Here is a 17,606-nt window from a genome sequence, read left to right as displayed (position 1 = left end):
TTTGCACACTCTTGGCATTCTCTCAACCAGCTTCAACTGGAATGCTTTTCCAACAGTCTTGAAGGAGTTCCCACATATGCTGAGCACTTGTTGGCTGCTTTTCCTTCACTCTGCGGTCCAACTCATCCCAACACACCTCCAGGTCATCTGATGCAGCGCTCCATCTCTCTCCTTCTTGGTCAAACAGCCCTTGCACAGCCTGGAGGTGTGTTGGGTCATTGTCCTGTTGAAAAACAAATGATAGTCCCACTAAGCACAAACCAGATGGGATTGCGTATCGCTGCAGAATCACCGACAGTGTCACCAGCGAAGCACCCCCACACCATCACACCTCCTCCTCCATGCTTCACAGTGGGAACCACACATGCGGAGATCACCTGTTCACCTACTCTGCGTCTCACAAAGACACGGCGGTTGGAACCAAATATCTCAAATTTGGACTCATCAGACCAATGGACAGATTTCCACCGGTCTAATGTCCATTGCTCGTGTTTCTTGTCCCAAGCAAGTCTCTTTTTCTTATCGGTGTCCTTTAGTAGTGGTTTCTTTGCAGCAATTCGACCATGAAGGCCTGATTCTTCGCAGTCTCCTCTGAACAGTTGATGTTGAGATGTGTCTGTTACTTGAACTCTGTGAAACACTTTGGGCTGCAATTTCTGAGGCTGGTAATTCTAATGAACTTGTCCTCTGCAGCAGAGGTAACTCTGGGTCTTCCTTTCCTGTGGCGGTCCTCATGAGAGCTAGTTTCATCATAGCGCTTGATGGTTTTTGCGACTGCACTTTAAGAAACTTTGAAAGTTCTTGATATTTTCTGGATTGACTGACTTGCATGTCTTAAAGTAATGATGGACTGTCATTTCTCTTTGCTTATTTGAGCTGTTCTTGCCATAATATGGACTTGGTATTTTACCAAATAGGGCTATCTTCTGTATAACACCCCTACCTTGTCACAACACAACTGATTGGCTCAAACGCACAAATTAACTACAATGTAGAAAAAAGTAAAATAAAGGAACTGGTACTGTGTATATGTCACGACTTCCGCCGAGGCTGCCTCCCCTCCTTGTTCGGGCAGGTTTCGGCGTTCGTCGTCACTGGCTTACTAGCAACTGCTGCTCCATTATTCATCATTCCATTTGTCTTGTCTTGTCAATCACACACACCTGGTTCTTATCCCTTCATTACTCTGTGTATAAGTGTTCCCTCTGCCCCCCTTGTCCTTGTGGGTGATTGTTTATTCGTGAGAGTAGTGTAGCTCGGTGGAGCTACTCGTACATTGTTATTGCCGGGGTAGATATTTCCCCTGTGCCTATGTATAGTATGGAGATACCGTTACAGTGTATTGCCGGGTAGATTTTCCCCTGTGCCTGTTTCGTTTGTCGCTATCCAGCGCTATTTGTGTACGACGGAATAAACTCTGCATTCGGTGATTACCCTCCTACGCATGACTCCTATCACGCTCATCACAGTATATATATATACATACAGTCCCTTCAGAAAGTATCCACACCCCTTGACTTTTTCTACATTTTGATGTGTTACAAAGTGGAATTAAAAAAGATTTAATTGTCATTTTTTGTCAACGATCTACACAAAATGCTCTGTCAAAGTGAAAGAAAAAGAAAACAATTATATGAATGGAAAATACAACAAATATATCTTGATTTAGATAAGTATTCAACCCCCTGAGTCAATACATGTTAGAATCACCTTTGAAAGCGATTACAGCTGTGAGTCTTTTTGGTTAAGTCTAAGAGATTTACACACCTGGATTGTGCAATATTTGAACATTGCTCTTTTAAAGATTCTTCAAGCTCTGTCAATTTGGTTGTTGATCATTGTTAGACAGCCATTTTCAAGTCTTGCCATAGATTTTCAAGCCGATTTAAGTCAAAACTGTAACTAGGCCACTCAAGAAAATTCAATGTCGTCTTGGTAAGCAACTCCAGTTTATATTTGGCCTTGTGTTTTAGGTTATTGTCCTGCTGAAAGGTGAATTTGTCTCCCAATGTCTGTTGGAAAGCAGACTGAATCAGGTTATCCTCTAGGATTTTGCCTGTGCTTAGCTCTATTCTGGTTATTTTTATCCTAAAAAACTCCCTAGTCCTTGCCGACGACTAGCATATCCATAACATGATGCAGCCACCACCATGCTTGAAAATATGAAGAGTGGTACTCAATGATGTGTTGGATTTGCTCCAAACATAACACTTTGTTTTCAGGACATAAAGTTAATTTCTTTGCCACATTCTTTGCAGTTTTACTTTAGTGCCTTACTGCAAACATATTTTTTATTCTGTACAAGCTTACATATTTTCACTCTGTCATTTAGGTTAGTATTGTGGAGTAACTATAATACTGTTGATCCATCCTCAGTTTTCTCCTATCACAGCCATTAAACTCTGTTTTACAGTCACCATTGGCATCATGGTGAAATCCTTGAGCGGTTTCCTTCCTCTCCGCCAACTGAGTTAGGAAGGGCGCCTGTATCTTTGTAGTGACTGGGTGTACCATCCAAAGTGTAATTAATAACTTCAGCATGCTCAAAGGGATATTCAATGTCTGCTTTTTTTTTTATTTACCCATCTACCAATAGGTGCCCTACATTGTGAGGCATTGGAAAACCTCCTTGGGCTTTGTGGTTGAATCTGTGTTTGATATTCACTGCTCAACTGAGGGACCTTACATATAATTGTATGTGTGGGGTACAGAGATGAGGCAGTCATTAAAAAATTATGTTAAACACTATTATTGCACAAAGAGTGAGTCCATGCAACTTATTATGTGACTTGTAAAGCAAATTTTTACTCCTGAACTTATATAGGCTTGCCATAACAAAGGGGTTACATACTTATTGACTCAAGACAGTTCAGCTTTTCATTTCTAATTCATTTGTAAACATTTCTAAAAACATAATTCCACTTTGACATTATGGGTTATTATGTGTAGATCAGTGGCACAACATCTCAATGTAATCCATTTTAAATTCAGGCTGTAACACAACAAAATGTGGAAAAAGTACAGGGGTGTGAATACTTTCTGAATGTACTGTATACACTGAGTCTACAAACATTATGAACACCTGAGATCTCCATGACAGACTGACCAGGTGAATCCAGGTGAAAGCTATGATCCCTTATTGATGTCCCCTGTTAAATTCACTTCATTCAGTGTAGATGAAGGGGAGGAGACAGGTTAAAGAAGGATTTTTAAGCCTTGAGACATGGATTATGTATGTGTGCCATTCAGAGGGTGAATGGGCAAAACAAAATATTTAAGTGCCTTTGAACGGGGTATGGTAGTAGGTGCCAGGCGCACCGGTTTGTGTCAAGAACTGCAACGCTGCAGTGTTTTTCCCGTTTGTATCATGAATGGTCCACCACCCAAAGGGGACATCCAGCCAACTTGACACAACTATGGGAAGCATTATAGTCAACATGGGCCAGCATCCCTGTGGAATGCTTTCGACACCATGTAGAGTCCATGCCCCGACGAAATGAGGCTGTTCTGAGGACAAAAGGTGTGGGGTGTGGGGGGAAGCAATGGATAAAGTACTATTTTTTGCACATTTTGACAGCGAGGAAATATAATTAATTGTACCTCGGTGAAGACCAAATGCGAGGCAAAATGAAAAAAGCAATGGATAAAGTACTATTTTTTGCACATTTTGACAGCGAGGAAATATAATTAATTGTACCTCGGTGAAGACCAAATGCGAGGCAAAATGAGTTTGACACACCTGGTGTATCATCTCTGGTGAAAGACCTGGTGCCTGGTTAAATAACTGTTCTGAGGCCTGGTTACTGGTCCTCGTACCTGGCTACAGAAAGTCCTGGGTAGAGAGGATAGTGTCTCTGGCCTCGGTGACTGTGTGGATCGGTGCGGTGGTGTGTAAAGTGACAGGCTGAAGATTAGGACATCTAATCCCGGGCCAGTCCCACTGTGAGGGTCACAGGGCCAAAATCTGCTCCTCCGCTCCTTGTCCTCTGTCATCTGTTCCTGCTGGCCACGGCCGAGCACGGACAACACCGAGCGCACACACAGACACACGCATACACACAGACACACACAAACACACATATGCAGTCACGCACACACAAATACACACACGTGCACACACACACGGGAGGTCCTACTGAGCCCTATCAGGCCATGAGGAAGAACTCAGAAAGAACAGATCGTGTGTGTGTGTGTGTGTGTGTGTGTGTGTGGACGTGCTTAACTATACTTGTGGTCCCCACAAGGTCAAATGCTATTTCTAGGGGGTTTAGGGTTAAGGTTAGAATTAGTGTTAGGGTTAGAATTAGGTTTAGGGTTAGGAGCTAGGGTTGGGAGCTAGGTTAGGTTAGGGTTAAGGTTAGGTTTTCAGGTTAAGGTTAGGGTTAAGGTTAGGTTTAGGGTTAGGGTAAGAGTACGGGTTAGGGTTAGGAAAAATAGGATTTTGAATGGGACTGAATTGTGTCCCCCCACAAGGTTAGTTGTACAAGACGGTGTGTGTGTGTACATGTTTCCTACCTTATCAGGACCACAATGTCCTGACAAGTCACCAGAATGTCCTGACAAGGTAGGAAAACAAGAACTTTTTTTCATGTCCTGAATTTGTTTAAATGCAATTTTAGGGTTAGATTTGGGTTTAGGAGTTAGGGTTAGGGGTTAAGGTTAGGGTTAGGGAAAATAGGTTTTTGAATGGGAATACATTTCTACTCCCAAAAAGTCCTGAAAATTCTCTAAAACAAAGCTGTGTGTGTGTTCATGCATACGTGCAGGGCATACCAAGCGTGAAGAGGGGTCTGCCGCTGAGGCAGGTGCTTTGGAGGTGCAGCACGGTGAGTCTGCTTCTGAGGAGGGCTCTTGACAGGACCTGGGCTGGATACTGCAGCAGGGCCACATTACATACATCCAGCCTCACCAGACACACACTCTACAGAGAGACAAACACAAGGATCTCATCAGAGCGAGCGGGAGAGAGAGAGAGGGCGGGGGACAGAGAGAGAGAGAGAGGAGTGGGGAGAGATAGAGGGGGGGAGAGAGATGGACGGGGGCTACAGGACAAAGATAAAGGGAGAGAAAGTCAGAAAAACTTTGAGGGGATGGAAAACAGAGATGGAGGGAAGGCCAGGGTATGTCAGGGGCAGAGAGAGAAGAGTAAGAGAAAGTGAGGGTCTGAGATGCTAGGCTATGGACTGGCCTCTGTACCTCACTTCTGATCAAACACTTCCAGAACCTGTCAGAAAAAGGAGGGAGTGAAGGAGAGAGGCTGAAGGGCTAGGCCGTGCCCTAAGTGTGGACTGAACTCCATATTGTACCTCACCTTCAAACACTAGAGTTGAGGAGAATGCCAGTAAGGCAAAACAACACTGACTGACAGAAAGAGAGAGGTGGAGAGAGTGACAGAGAGGGGGATGGAGAGAGTGTGGCTGAAAGGCTGTGCCCCTGGTGTGGACTGGCCTCCATGCATCACCTCTCCTCATCAAACACTAGCCTGTCTGAAGGAGGAGAGGAGAGGGGGAATATCAAAAAAGGAAGAGAAGAAAACAGTCCTGAGTGACGGAGGGAGAGCGGCAGGTCTGGGGGCCATTGTTAGTCTCCATCCCTCCCGCCATCTCTCCGTCCATCTGGTCGGCACATCAAACGTGTCCAGATTTTTTCTCTCCTGCTGCATCCTCCATCTCTCTCTCTACACCAAGGTGATTTTGATTGATCTTGCGTAATACTGCCTAAGAGCTGGCTTTTGGTCTCAACCTTGAAGTCCATTTCACCACGAGGCAAAACCTCACTTCTGTTTCATCTAAGAACTACCACTAATTGAACAAACGTTGGAGTAAATTTACACTACAACTATCCCATTCTATCCAGCACTCTGAAACTCTAAGGAATGGAAGAGGTGTCATCTGGGCTTATTTTTTATAGATCCCTCATCTGTCTGTCTGTCTGTCTGTCGCTCAGACACAGTCAGCTAACATAAGATTCTTGGGAAGATTTTCCCTGCATACTTTGAGTCCTGCCCTGGGCCCTGAGAGGTTTATCACCCCAAGGACCCAACCAGGCTGGCAGGCAGGCCTTCAGAAATGACATTTGGGATCCGCAGGATCATTTCTCCTGGCTCTGCTAGCTAATCAGATGCCCATGGTAATGAAGTCTGAGGTACTGACTGGGGGCAATGGTGTGTGTGTGTGTGTGTGTGTGTGTGTGTGTGTGTGTGTGTGTGTGTGTGTGTGTGTGTGTGTGTGTGTGTGTGTGTGTGTGTGTGTGTGTGTGTGTGTGTGTGTGTGTGCGCGTGCGTGCGTGCATGCGAGTGCATATGTGTGTGAGTGCATGTACATGTGTGTGTTAGCCAACAAAGCTAAGCAGCTTCTCTGGGAACTGCTGAACTTGAATAGACTTTATTTTGCCCTCAATACTCACTCGTCTTACTTCTAGAATACACTCCCTCTCTTCCTAAAACCAGACTACAGTATGCACTCTCTCACCCCTGGCCTAAATCCATACACAGAAACAGATTACACTGAACTACATGTACCTGCTTTATCAAATGAGAGAGGGCCTTCCAACCAGATATCCCCATGCTGGTGTTGTCAGAGATGTCAAGATGGGGGGTAGATTCATAATACAAAACCATATCCAGCAAGGATGAGGCTCCCTGGACGAAAAAAAGAAGTAGGAGCGAGGTTTAAATTCAACAGCAACAAAGTAATGGAGTTTCCAGTTCCTTTGATGGAGAGTAAAATCCGATACACAGGGACAGCTGAATACAAAACCCAATTGGAAAGTAAAAATGAAAAAATAAAGTTTTTGCTCATAAAACTCACATTTTCCTCCAGCTCTGCCGCTTGCAGATTGATGAAATCAAAGCTCAGTGATTTCAGTATGACTTCCAGAGCCTCGCAGGAAAGATGGTCTAATCGCTCACCTGAGTAGAGAAAGCAATCAAACAGAAGATAATTGGGACTGTTTGCTAACAGTCAGATTGCCATGTCCCCAGTCAGGAGTCAATGTTATTTTGTGATTGGAATTTTAGGAAACTCAGGGAGGCTAGAGCACACAAAACAACCTTCCCCTCCTACCCCTCCTTTAGAAAATTTTAATCATCTAATTTATCTGTGCAAGTGTTTACTTTCTGAATTAAAGTAGTACAGTAAGCTCTGAGGGAAGAAAAGTGTCTCCACAGATTATGTGACTGGTAGTTAGTGCACAGTGTGATGCGATGACTCAGAGTTAAAAGGCGAAAGACGTTCTCTCTCTAACAAGATCCCCTCCACTGTCCTCCCTCCTCCCTCCCTCCCTCCCAGTCATGAATCAAAGGGTGTCTGATTATTCAACACCAGATGACTTTTAAACAAAGCCTAGAGAGAGACTTTGATGGCCGCAGCATCAGTCCACCTCTATTAGAGGCCCTAGCTCCTTCCTTCCTTCTCCTTATAAACTCTTATCTCCATGACCGCAAAGGGAGGGAGCAAACAGCACATCGCTGTCTCACAGCTCACAGTCACACATATCCTCATTTATTCAACATTAGCATAATCATTTGTAAAAAAAATTAAATGATGTTTTAACAATAATCACTTAACTGTACCGTAGGAACAGGGGAAACTGCAAGGAAGGGGAGGAACAGAAATCCCCTCTGTGTTGGGGAAGATAATAACTAATGCAGGGTGTCATCACCCCAGTGTGATGTCATCAGAGCATGACAACTGAGCGGGGGGGGACAAGATGACCCCATGTTGGAATCACACATCCCCACTGGGGTGGCAGCTCTCCTGTTTCACTCATCAAAGGGGGGCAGGGATTAACCCCAAACTGAAGCTTCACAGCATCAGCAGACTGATTAAATTCTACTGGTACTGTAAATGTATGTTATAGTAAACCAATGGCCACTTAGAAATAATATGTATAATGTACTGGAATGTGATGTCTGTAGGGCTACTAACTTTCTAGTGTTGTAATATTGCAATCTTGCACTGTTGTAATGGTTGTAATAGTCATTCATTTTACATTCAACAAGCACCATACCACTCACTGTATACAATATTGTATGAATCATACCCTATGTCGTAAATAAAGTATTGAGGGGATTATAACAAAACTTTTACATTAGCTTACCTTTCAAGTCCAGACATGGGGCCCTGCCATTTAAACTGGTAACCTGCTGAGAGAGAGAGAGAGAGAGAGAGAGAGAGAGAGAGAGAGAGAGAGAGAGAGAGAGAGAGAGAGAGAGAGAGAGAGAGAAGTATTTCTCATTAACAGAAACAATACAGTTAATGTACCTCTCTAACACGAGGCTTCTCCTCCATGGCTCTCTGACTTGTTTGTTCAGAGTTAGAAGCTCTAGCTTCCACTGCCACCACCACAACAGCAATGTGAGAGCATGAATTATGGATTTCACACAGTTTACTGTTGATGGCAACACCATGTCCTAATTAACCAGTGTATATTAATTAGCAACAGCTGGTCATCTGTTGAGGCGTTCATTTGCCAAGCCACTGTTCCACATACATCTAATTTGACTACATCAATCTCCAAAGGTGACATAATTGCATGGATAGTGGAAACTGTAATCTTTTATTCTCCTGACAACCAGAACAGAACAGCGAAGGAGCGAGAATCCCTCCTTACATGCAGATGAAAAATAATGCAATACCTCTCTCTCTCTCTCTCTCTCTCTCTCTCTCTCTCTCTCTCTCTCTCTCTCTCTCTCTCTCTCTCTCTCTCTCTCTCTCTCTCTCTCTCTCTCTCTCTCTCTCTCTCTCTCTCTCTCTCTCTCTCTCTCTCTCTCTCTCTCTCTCTCTCTCTCTCTCTCTCTCTCTCTCTCTCTCTCTCTCTCTCTCTCTCTCTCTCTCTCTCTCTCTCTCTCTCTCTGCCAAATCCCACTGTGTGAAGATGCCACCAGCTTATTCTCATATACTGCCTGTTTTATTTCATCCTTAAATATGATTCATTGTTCAAAGGACATGAGAGTACAAAATAACTTGAAGGAATTATTTCCTATATTTTTCCGTCTAGGAGCAGGGAGGAGAGACAATAGACCCCCTAAAAATGTTTTCAGTCAGAACCAAACTACATTAATCAATAAAACATCAATAAATTACACTTTGTAAATAGAGGCTTATTATTTGTTGTAATTATACATTTCATTTGAAATTATCAGTGTGCAGAAACACACGTGTTAAATTCGCCTAAAAAGAAAGTACAACATATATTGTGACAAAGACAATGTTAGGGGCAGACAAGGCTACACACACACACACACACAGCATGCAGTCTAATAGGTTAGAGCCTGGAATGAACAGCATCATGTAGGCCTGCTATGCCCTGAAACAGTCCTCCCTCTCTGTCTGTCTCTGAAGTGTGTATCCCTCTGAGAAATATCCATATTTTATTTATAGAGGAACCACCACCACAAAACAGAGCATGCATATCAATTCATTAAAAACTCTAATATAACATTATAGCAGTGTGAGTTATGATATTGTTCTACTTTATGATAGCATCTCATCTGAGTACTTAGCAGAGTAACCTGAAGAGAGGATTTTATTGATGAGCATGAGACATGAAAGTATTATACGGTGTGGTCAGTCAATATACTGTATATATTCTGTTTGGGATAGAGTACAGAGATGTGACAAATGTCAGTAAAATAATTTGAGGCCGTGCAACCACCGGCACACCCCACCGATCACACAAACAACCACATAAGTGCAAGCGCGAGCGTGCACACATACACACACACACACACATCCAGTAGTTGCTTTTTTTTCATCTTAATGAATTTCTGAACTTGTGAGCTCCCTTCCTTTTCCCTGTTGCTCTGCTGCTGAGATGTGCTGCCTAGTGAGGAGGAGAAAAACGAAGGGACCGAGTGCCAAATCTATTGATGTGTCAGGAGGGAGAGGGACAAAATGGAGTGAAAAAAAGAAAAGCTTTCCCTTTCCCAGGCAGAGAGGGATATGGTTTATAAACTTGACTTCTAGCGAAGTAATCTCTGGTGGATTCACACTCCATCGTCGGTCCAGGACTCCTAGTCCTGTGCTCTGCCTTTGTATTAACAAATGTTTCACTTTTTTTTTTTACTCATTTAATTACTTGGAAAACTTTTCTACAGTTAAAGCTCTTAGGGGTTAAAATCACCCGCACATTTTCCATTCAGCATCTTTTCTGCAATAAAGGATAAATTATTTAATATAACACAACCTTTTATCTCACACCCTTTGAAGGCAGCAAATAAAACATGTAAATTGGGAGCTAATTAATGTGCAAATGTATTCATTCCCAGTTCACAATTAAACCTGCAGTGTCTAGAAAGAGCATAGAAAATATTAGTAACTTAATTTATCATTTTAAAAATGTAACGTACAGTACACAAAATTCTAATTGACTTTGAAAATATTTCCCACTGTCTTTGTTCATCTGTAATGATGGATGTATGATAGTGCATTTGGTGACATTATGAATGACTTTTCATGTAAAGTACCTGTGTGTTGTATCCCTAAATGCTAGATGTCAAATATAATGTTTATATTCACCCCTGCCTCTGCATGCTTCTGCTCTTCCGTGTGTGTGTGTGCTTCTGTGTGTGTGTGTATGTGTATGTATCAGTAAGGTCCAGAGGGTGTGTTACTACACATTAAAGTTTAAAAGTCTGCATGGGAAGTTATTTAGACTGGATGGTGTTTAGATATAAGTGAGTCTGTATCGTATCGCTGGGCAGACAGAGGGTTATTGCATATCAGAGACGCTGTGCTTTTCTGTTGGACGCTGAGTGATGCTGAGGTACAAAGCTCAGAGAGAGAGGGAGAGAGACAGAGAGCACAAGAAGGAGAGATGGAGAGAGTGAGAGAGAGAGATGGGTACACAGATGACAGAATTGACTCCGATGGGAACCGTTTGGTTTGAAATGTACAGTGCCTTGCAAAAGTATTCATCCCACTTGCCGTTTTTCCTATTTTGTTGCATTACAACCTTTAATTTAAATTGATTTTTATTTGGAGTTCATGTAATGGACATACACAAAATAGTCCAAATTGGTGAAGTGAAATGAAAAAATAACTTGTTTAAAATAATTCTAAAAAATAAATAACGGAAAAGTGGTGTGTGCATATGTGTTCACCCCCTTTTTATGAAGCCCCTAAATAAGATCTGGTGCAACCAATTACCTTCAGAAGTCACATAATTAGTTAAATAAAGTCCACCTGTGTGCAATCTAAGTGTCACATGATCTGTCACATGATCTCAGTATATATACACCGGTTCTGAAAGGCCCCAAAGTCTGCAACACCACTAAGCAAGGGGCACCACCAAGCAAGCGACACCATGAATACCAAGGAGGTCTCCAAACAGGTCAGGGACAAAGTTGTGGAGAAGTACAGATCAGGGTTGGGTTATAAAGAAATATCAGAAACTTTGAACATCCCACGGAGCACCATTAAATCCATTATTAAAGAATATGGCACCACAACAAACCTGCCAAGAGAGGGCCGCCCACCAAAACTCACGGACCAGGCAAGAAGGGCATTAATCAGAGAGGCAACAAAGAGACCAAAGATAACCCTGAAGGAGCTGCAAAGCTCCACAACGGAGATTGGAGTATCTGTCCATAGGACCACTTTAAGCCGTACACTCCACAGAGCTGGGCTTTACAGAAGAGTGGCCAGAAAAAAGCCATTGCTTTAAGAAAAAAATAAGCAAACACGTTTGGTGTTCGCCAAAAGCCATGTGGGAGACTCCCCAAACATATGGAAGAAGGTACTCTGGTCAGATGAGACTAAAATTGAGCTTTTTGGCCATCAAGGAAAACGCTATGTCTGGCGCAAACCCAACACCTCTCATCACCCCGAGAACACCATCCCCACAGTGAAGCATGGTGGTGGCAGCATCATGCTGTGGGGATGATTTTCCATCGGCAGGGACTGGGAAACTGGTCAGAATTGAAGGAATGATGGATGGCACTAAATACAGGGAAATTCTTTAGGGAAACCTGTTTCAGTCTTCCAGAGATTTGAGACTGGGACGGAGGTTCACCTTCCAGCAGGACAATGACCCTAAGCATATTGCTAAAGCAACACTTGAGTGGTTTAAAGGGAAACATTTAAATGTCTTGGAATGGCATAGTCAAAGCCCAGACCTCAATCCAATTGAGAATCTGTGGTATGACTTAAAGATTGCTGTACACTAATGGAACCCATCCAACTTGAAGGAGCTGGAGCAGTTTTGCCTTGAAGAATGGGCAAAAATCCCAGTGGCTAGATGTGCCAAGCTTATAGAGACATACCCCAAGAGACTTGCAGCTGTAATTGCTGCAAAATGTTTTTTTTTGTCTAATTTCTTGTTTGTTTCACAATAAAAAAGATTTTACATCTTCAAAGTGGTAGGCATGTTGTGTAAATCAAACGATCCAAACCCCCCCAAAAATCCATTTTAATTCCAGGTTGTAAGGCAACAAAATAGGAAAAATGCTAAGGGGGGTGAATACTTTCGCAAGCCACTGTAAGCTATTTACAAAACCTATGCCTGATCGCTGGATATGTCAGATCTTATCAAGATGGTGCTGCTGCAACAGCAATATGACAACTGCTAATAAATTCAATAATCACTAATACTAATACTGCTTTTATTCCAAAATAGGACTAATACTACTACACATAATTTTAGGTTACTTATAAAATCAAAATCTATTTTCCCAAATTTTCATAGCTATTTTGTCCACTGTTGATTTGATTTTACTTAAACCAAAATGAACCATATTAGAAGGTCTCCTCTCAAATTAAAATATATATTGAGAGGAGGCACCAATCCTTTCACTTCTAAATAAAGGATGTTTTAGTGAAAGTTTGTCTGAGCGTTTACCAAATGACAATCTTGTGTGAGCCTGTGTAGGTTCCCAATGGCATCCAGCCAAGCTAAGGAAAGGAAGCCCTCTTCTCTTCAGGCTCTCACACTCCTGCGTTCAGATAGCTGTGGTTAGGGCATTGCCCCAGTAAGCATCGCCTCTTATCGCTGTCTGTGTTGTAATGAGCGAGGAGACATATGTCCGGTTCCCCTGCTGTTTTTTGATAAGCCTGCATTCAGTCGGAAACATTCAAATCCCTTTCTCCTGTCTCAGCTTTTATTTGCATATGCAGCACTAACAACAGCCTTGGAAATAGTGCAGCACTAACAACAGCCTTGGAAATAGTGCAGCACTTACTTAGTGACATTTACCTCTCATCTGCCTATTCCCTTTTTTAATGTGTTTTCTTTAGAATTACATGTGGTGAGAAAGAGAGAGAGGTATCTCTGTGTGCTGTGAAAGGCACACTGGCTGGCAGCAGCCAAGGATCATGTTGTAACACTACCGTACCGTAGGTAGGCCACTATAGCAGAGCAATATTAATGCTAATCAAGAGAATGAGAAACCAGCAGGGTTTGCATTTAATGCACAAATATTTTTTATTGTCTTTATATTCCTTAGGGGGGATTTTTTCTTAGAAGGATTTAGCCACACACAAAAAAACTACATTTCTGTGAATTGAATGTGACCTTATGAATTTAATAGCAGTAAAATGTCACGTTGGCAGCTTTGCACTGGGAGGGATAATTCATCCTTCAATAAATAGGGAATTTATGTCGAGGTAATTGATTTCTCCTCAGTCCACTCAACTGAAAAATCTGCAAGAGAAATATCCGATATCTATTCATTAAATGATTCAACAACAAGCAACTAATTCCTAGCTTAGGCTACTCCACCTGGTGCCTATATCCCAGAGAGAATACTAAATCCTATGTAGGTCAATGTGATTAGAGTCTTATAGTATTTTGGAATCATATTAAAACATTTCTGAATTTCACCCTTGTACTGTAGGTGAGAGCTCCAAATGAATACAGAACACTAATAAAATCGGACGTGCTTTGAAATTAATGAACATAAAAGTAAACAAATCATACTTTAAAGGCCAAGTGCAGTCAACATTCTGTTTTTCCTGTGTTTTGTATCATATTGTACAACAGCTGATGAAACTACTAACACTGTAAAAGTGAGAAAAAAATGTCTTCAGTGTTATTTCCTGATAGTTGCTGGTTGAAAATACAATCTACACAGGACCTTCTAATCATCAGGTGTGCATGGGCAGGATTTTCGGCATCCATGGTGACATCACCATGCGGTAAATTGGTTAATAGACCAATAACAAAGAGAGTTCCAAACCTCTCTGCCAATAACTGCTAGTTTTAAGTTCCCCCTCCCCACTCAGACCACTCCCAGACAGCCCTAGCAAAATTATTGCTTGAGAAATCGTTTTTTTTTTCTTCTAAATTTTAATGGAAATCTATTAGAGTAAGGTACTTTATTGATGTAAAAATGGCTGCCGTTGGGCCATTCAAACAAAAAATTACAACAGTCCTTCATGTCAAAGTCAAGTGTCTCAATTTGAATCGGAATGATTGCAGAATTTTGAGAAGTTAACCTCTCCCCCCATGCCTAAATAGGGCTTAACTATGTTGATAGGACTTATCAGAATTATGTACATAATCACAGGATCTAACCCAGAAAATAAAGCTTCATGAAATTCCAGACTTCAGAGGGAAAATGAAATGAAAGAGTAAGAGAGTCTGTGTTTAACTAAGGCAGCCTTGGGCCCTGAGCTGAAACCCATTATTGTTTATGAAGATGTAACCAAAAGCAATACTGTTTTATCCACTTAAAACATTTCAAAGAAACAGCGAAAGCCCACGGGTACAATAAAAGCTTTAAATAGTCTTCAACGGCCAACCTCAGGGGGATTACCCTGCCTGAAAATACCTAATTTAATAAATATGCTCTTTAAGCTCACACTCTCATTTTGCATACTCTTATTATGAATTCACTCGCAGCCCTCTCTCTCTCTCTCTCTCTCGGCTAAATATTTATCCTCTTAGCTACTCCTTAACCATACATATTCTACTCTTTTAGGAGGACCACCTACATTCATTTCAAAAGCAATTGGGTTCATTAGTACGTCCAAGATAATACAGTGTGTGTATGTGTGAGTGTGTGTGCTTAATATAAGCACTACTAAGTCTCTAATTTCCAACAAATTATTCTCCTTGATCTAATCTTAAATTTATGCAGGAGGGAAACTGATGTTCTTAACATGGCTGGTCCAAGTAAAATAAGTAAGTACATAAAATAAATTATACATCTCGGAGTTTGTGTGTGTGTGTGTGTGTGTGTGTGTGTGTGTGTGTGTGTGTGTGTGTGTGTGTGTGTGTGTGTGTGTGTGTGTGTGTACGTACGTGCGTCTGTTACACGCACATACTAGTTGTGTGTGTTTGTGTTTGTACACCCGCACTAGCCCATGTTTATTTGTTTTTGTTTACAGCTGTGCTATTATTTACAAAGCCACTAACTTAAATCCAATGTAGTAGTTAACATGCTCTTAGCTTCTTGTTTGCACTAGAGATGCAGTTCTAATTTCTTGTGCAATAAGCCTGATTGAGGCTGATTGAACGAACTGATCCAAATTACCCTTGGAATTTTAATATGTGCAGTCACACTGTGCGTTTCTACTACTGTGGTTGTTTGCTATAAAGCCAAGGGACCACAGTATCTCTGCCTATCTGTAGTAAAATCTTGTCTTATTACACAAAAAAATTATCCTGTCACCACAAATCAGTATAGTCAGAGATTATTCATATCACTGGGTAGTATACCGATTTGAACTGATGAGATTTGTCTTTCTTTTTCACTACTACTGTACCACAGTGCAACATGTACTGTATACTGTAAAAAAAAAAATATGTGATTTTGGGAGGGTTAAAAAGACCCCAAAACGGGTTTCAATTACTGCCAGAAATGGGTTGAAATATATGATTTTAGGGACCATATGTATGAAATATGACTTTGAAGCAGTCTTGGTTCTAGAAGCATATTTTCTACGAATCTACCATAGAATTACATAGAACTCATCTTTTAATAGGATCTCTGTGGAATGTACCTCAAGTTGGTCCAGAATCTTGGGTTTAGGTTCCACCTGGTGCTTGTCGCAGCTCCTCTTGTAGGCCTCAATTACCTCTGCCAAGGTGAGGCTGTCAACTAAAATAGAAGAATACACTCATTACCTACCCTAATGTCTCTCTGTCCCAATGAACTGGGAGCTCCCACTCCAAAGTGCTTAGAGAGACTGGAGAGTGCCATACGGATGGTAAACTGTTTCTGCGTCCCAAACGGCACCCTATTCTCTATTTAGTTTGCTACTTTTGACCAGGGCCTATAGGACTCTGGTCAAAAGTAGTGCAATATATAGGGAATAGGGTGCCATTTCGGATACATCCTGTATGCTTCTGATTGACTGACTGTGGGGAAGGGAGAATATGTCAGTCATTTGGAAGTGGGAAGGGCAGAGAGGATGAGTATCTGCCTTATAAATCAACCAATCAAGCGATCAAATTCATCCCATATGCCGTATGGAGTGAGCCTAACAGATGTAGCTAGGCCTATAGGACTTGCAGATGGAAACACTTGACTCACTGACTGTCTCAAACTTGATACATCATTTGTGTCACATTAAAGTTATATAGCTCACAAACAATGTATTTCACAGCATTCATCACTAAAACCATAACATGATAAAGGCCTCCATAGTCATTCCAATGGTTCTGTAAACACCATGTAGGTATATCCAGAGAATGACAGCTCCCTCTAAACCAATAAAAACACTTATCTTGAATTTGATTTAAAAAGTGTGTATGTGTGCTTGTGTGTGTATGTGTGTGTGTGTGTGTGTGTGTGTGTGTGTGTGTGTGTGTGTGTGCGCGCCTCAGGATGCTTAAATCCTTGCCATTAATTAAACATATCTACAGTAATTTATTTATTTACTTCAAAACATTTAGGTCACTAGGAGATACTGCTGTGATTATGTGTTGGTTACCATGTTTATGCAAATCACTAATAAATATAGGAGGGAGGGGAAATCAAGGAGGGAAAGAGGGGAGAGCCAGAATACAAATCAGGAGACTTGATCTTGAGACCATGTAAAATGTCAATGAGCAGAGTGTGAAACTGATTAGTGCTAGGCCTACCTTACATCAGCCCTCCACACTACACAGAACAACATTAGCCTATGCCGACAGGCCTATACCATACCTATGTGCATTTGTGCAGATTCTGAGAAGATAGTGGGCCTATATCAAATCCTAAAAGGTATGCCTTATTCCCTCAGAGCCATCAAGGGAGAGAAGAGGTAGAGGACATGAGCTTACCATTGCTTGTGTCCTTGCGCTCAGCGAAGCCTGACACTATCTCCTCATCCGGAGGGAAAGACACATGCTTTTCACCTTTACATTTCTTTGGGCGCCAGGACGGAGACGGGGACGAAGTCTCTCCGTCATTATCGCTGTCACTGCGTCTAGTCATCGTTCGTTCCGCTTCCAAACGTCCAGTATGAATCTCCTGGTTGGGGAGGATATTTTTTGGATAGGGGCGCAATTGGATTCGAGTCACCAGAGCGCTCCGAGTTTTATCCGTTTAACGTTGGACATCTCAAGGGCCATTCTTGTTTTATACAGGCGTATCTCACAGGTCATCAAACTACACGTTTTGTTATAAAAGCGATGGCATTGAATAAAATCCTCGTCTAGTGACAGCAGGATTCAAACTC

General features: G+C 41.9%; 1 protein-coding gene across 1 annotated transcript in view; it reads right to left on the bottom strand.

The window, feature by feature from the left end:
* Positions 1–17,362, bottom strand: part of si:dkey-288a3.2 (protein phosphatase 1 regulatory subunit 37) — a 70,082-nt gene extending 52,720 nt beyond the window's left edge. The window contains exons 1-3 of the mRNA XM_041847087.1: positions 17,209–17,362; positions 15,945–16,042; positions 4,774–4,921 (exon numbers count right to left, since the gene is read on the bottom strand). Coding sequence (XP_041703021.1) covers positions 4,774–4,921; positions 15,945–16,042; positions 17,209–17,362 — 400 coding nt within the window. The remainder of the gene's footprint in view (positions 1–4,773; positions 4,922–15,944; positions 16,043–17,208) is intronic.
* Positions 17,363–17,606: the final 244 nt, after the last annotated feature.

Source organism: Coregonus clupeaformis, chromosome 25 (genome assembly GCF_020615455.1).
Source record: "Coregonus clupeaformis isolate EN_2021a chromosome 25, ASM2061545v1, whole genome shotgun sequence".
Lineage (NCBI taxonomy): Eukaryota > Metazoa > Chordata > Actinopteri > Salmoniformes > Salmonidae > Coregonus > Coregonus clupeaformis.
The sequence above is the reverse complement of the archived record's forward strand: the minus strand, read 5'-3'. Positions and strand labels throughout refer to the sequence as shown.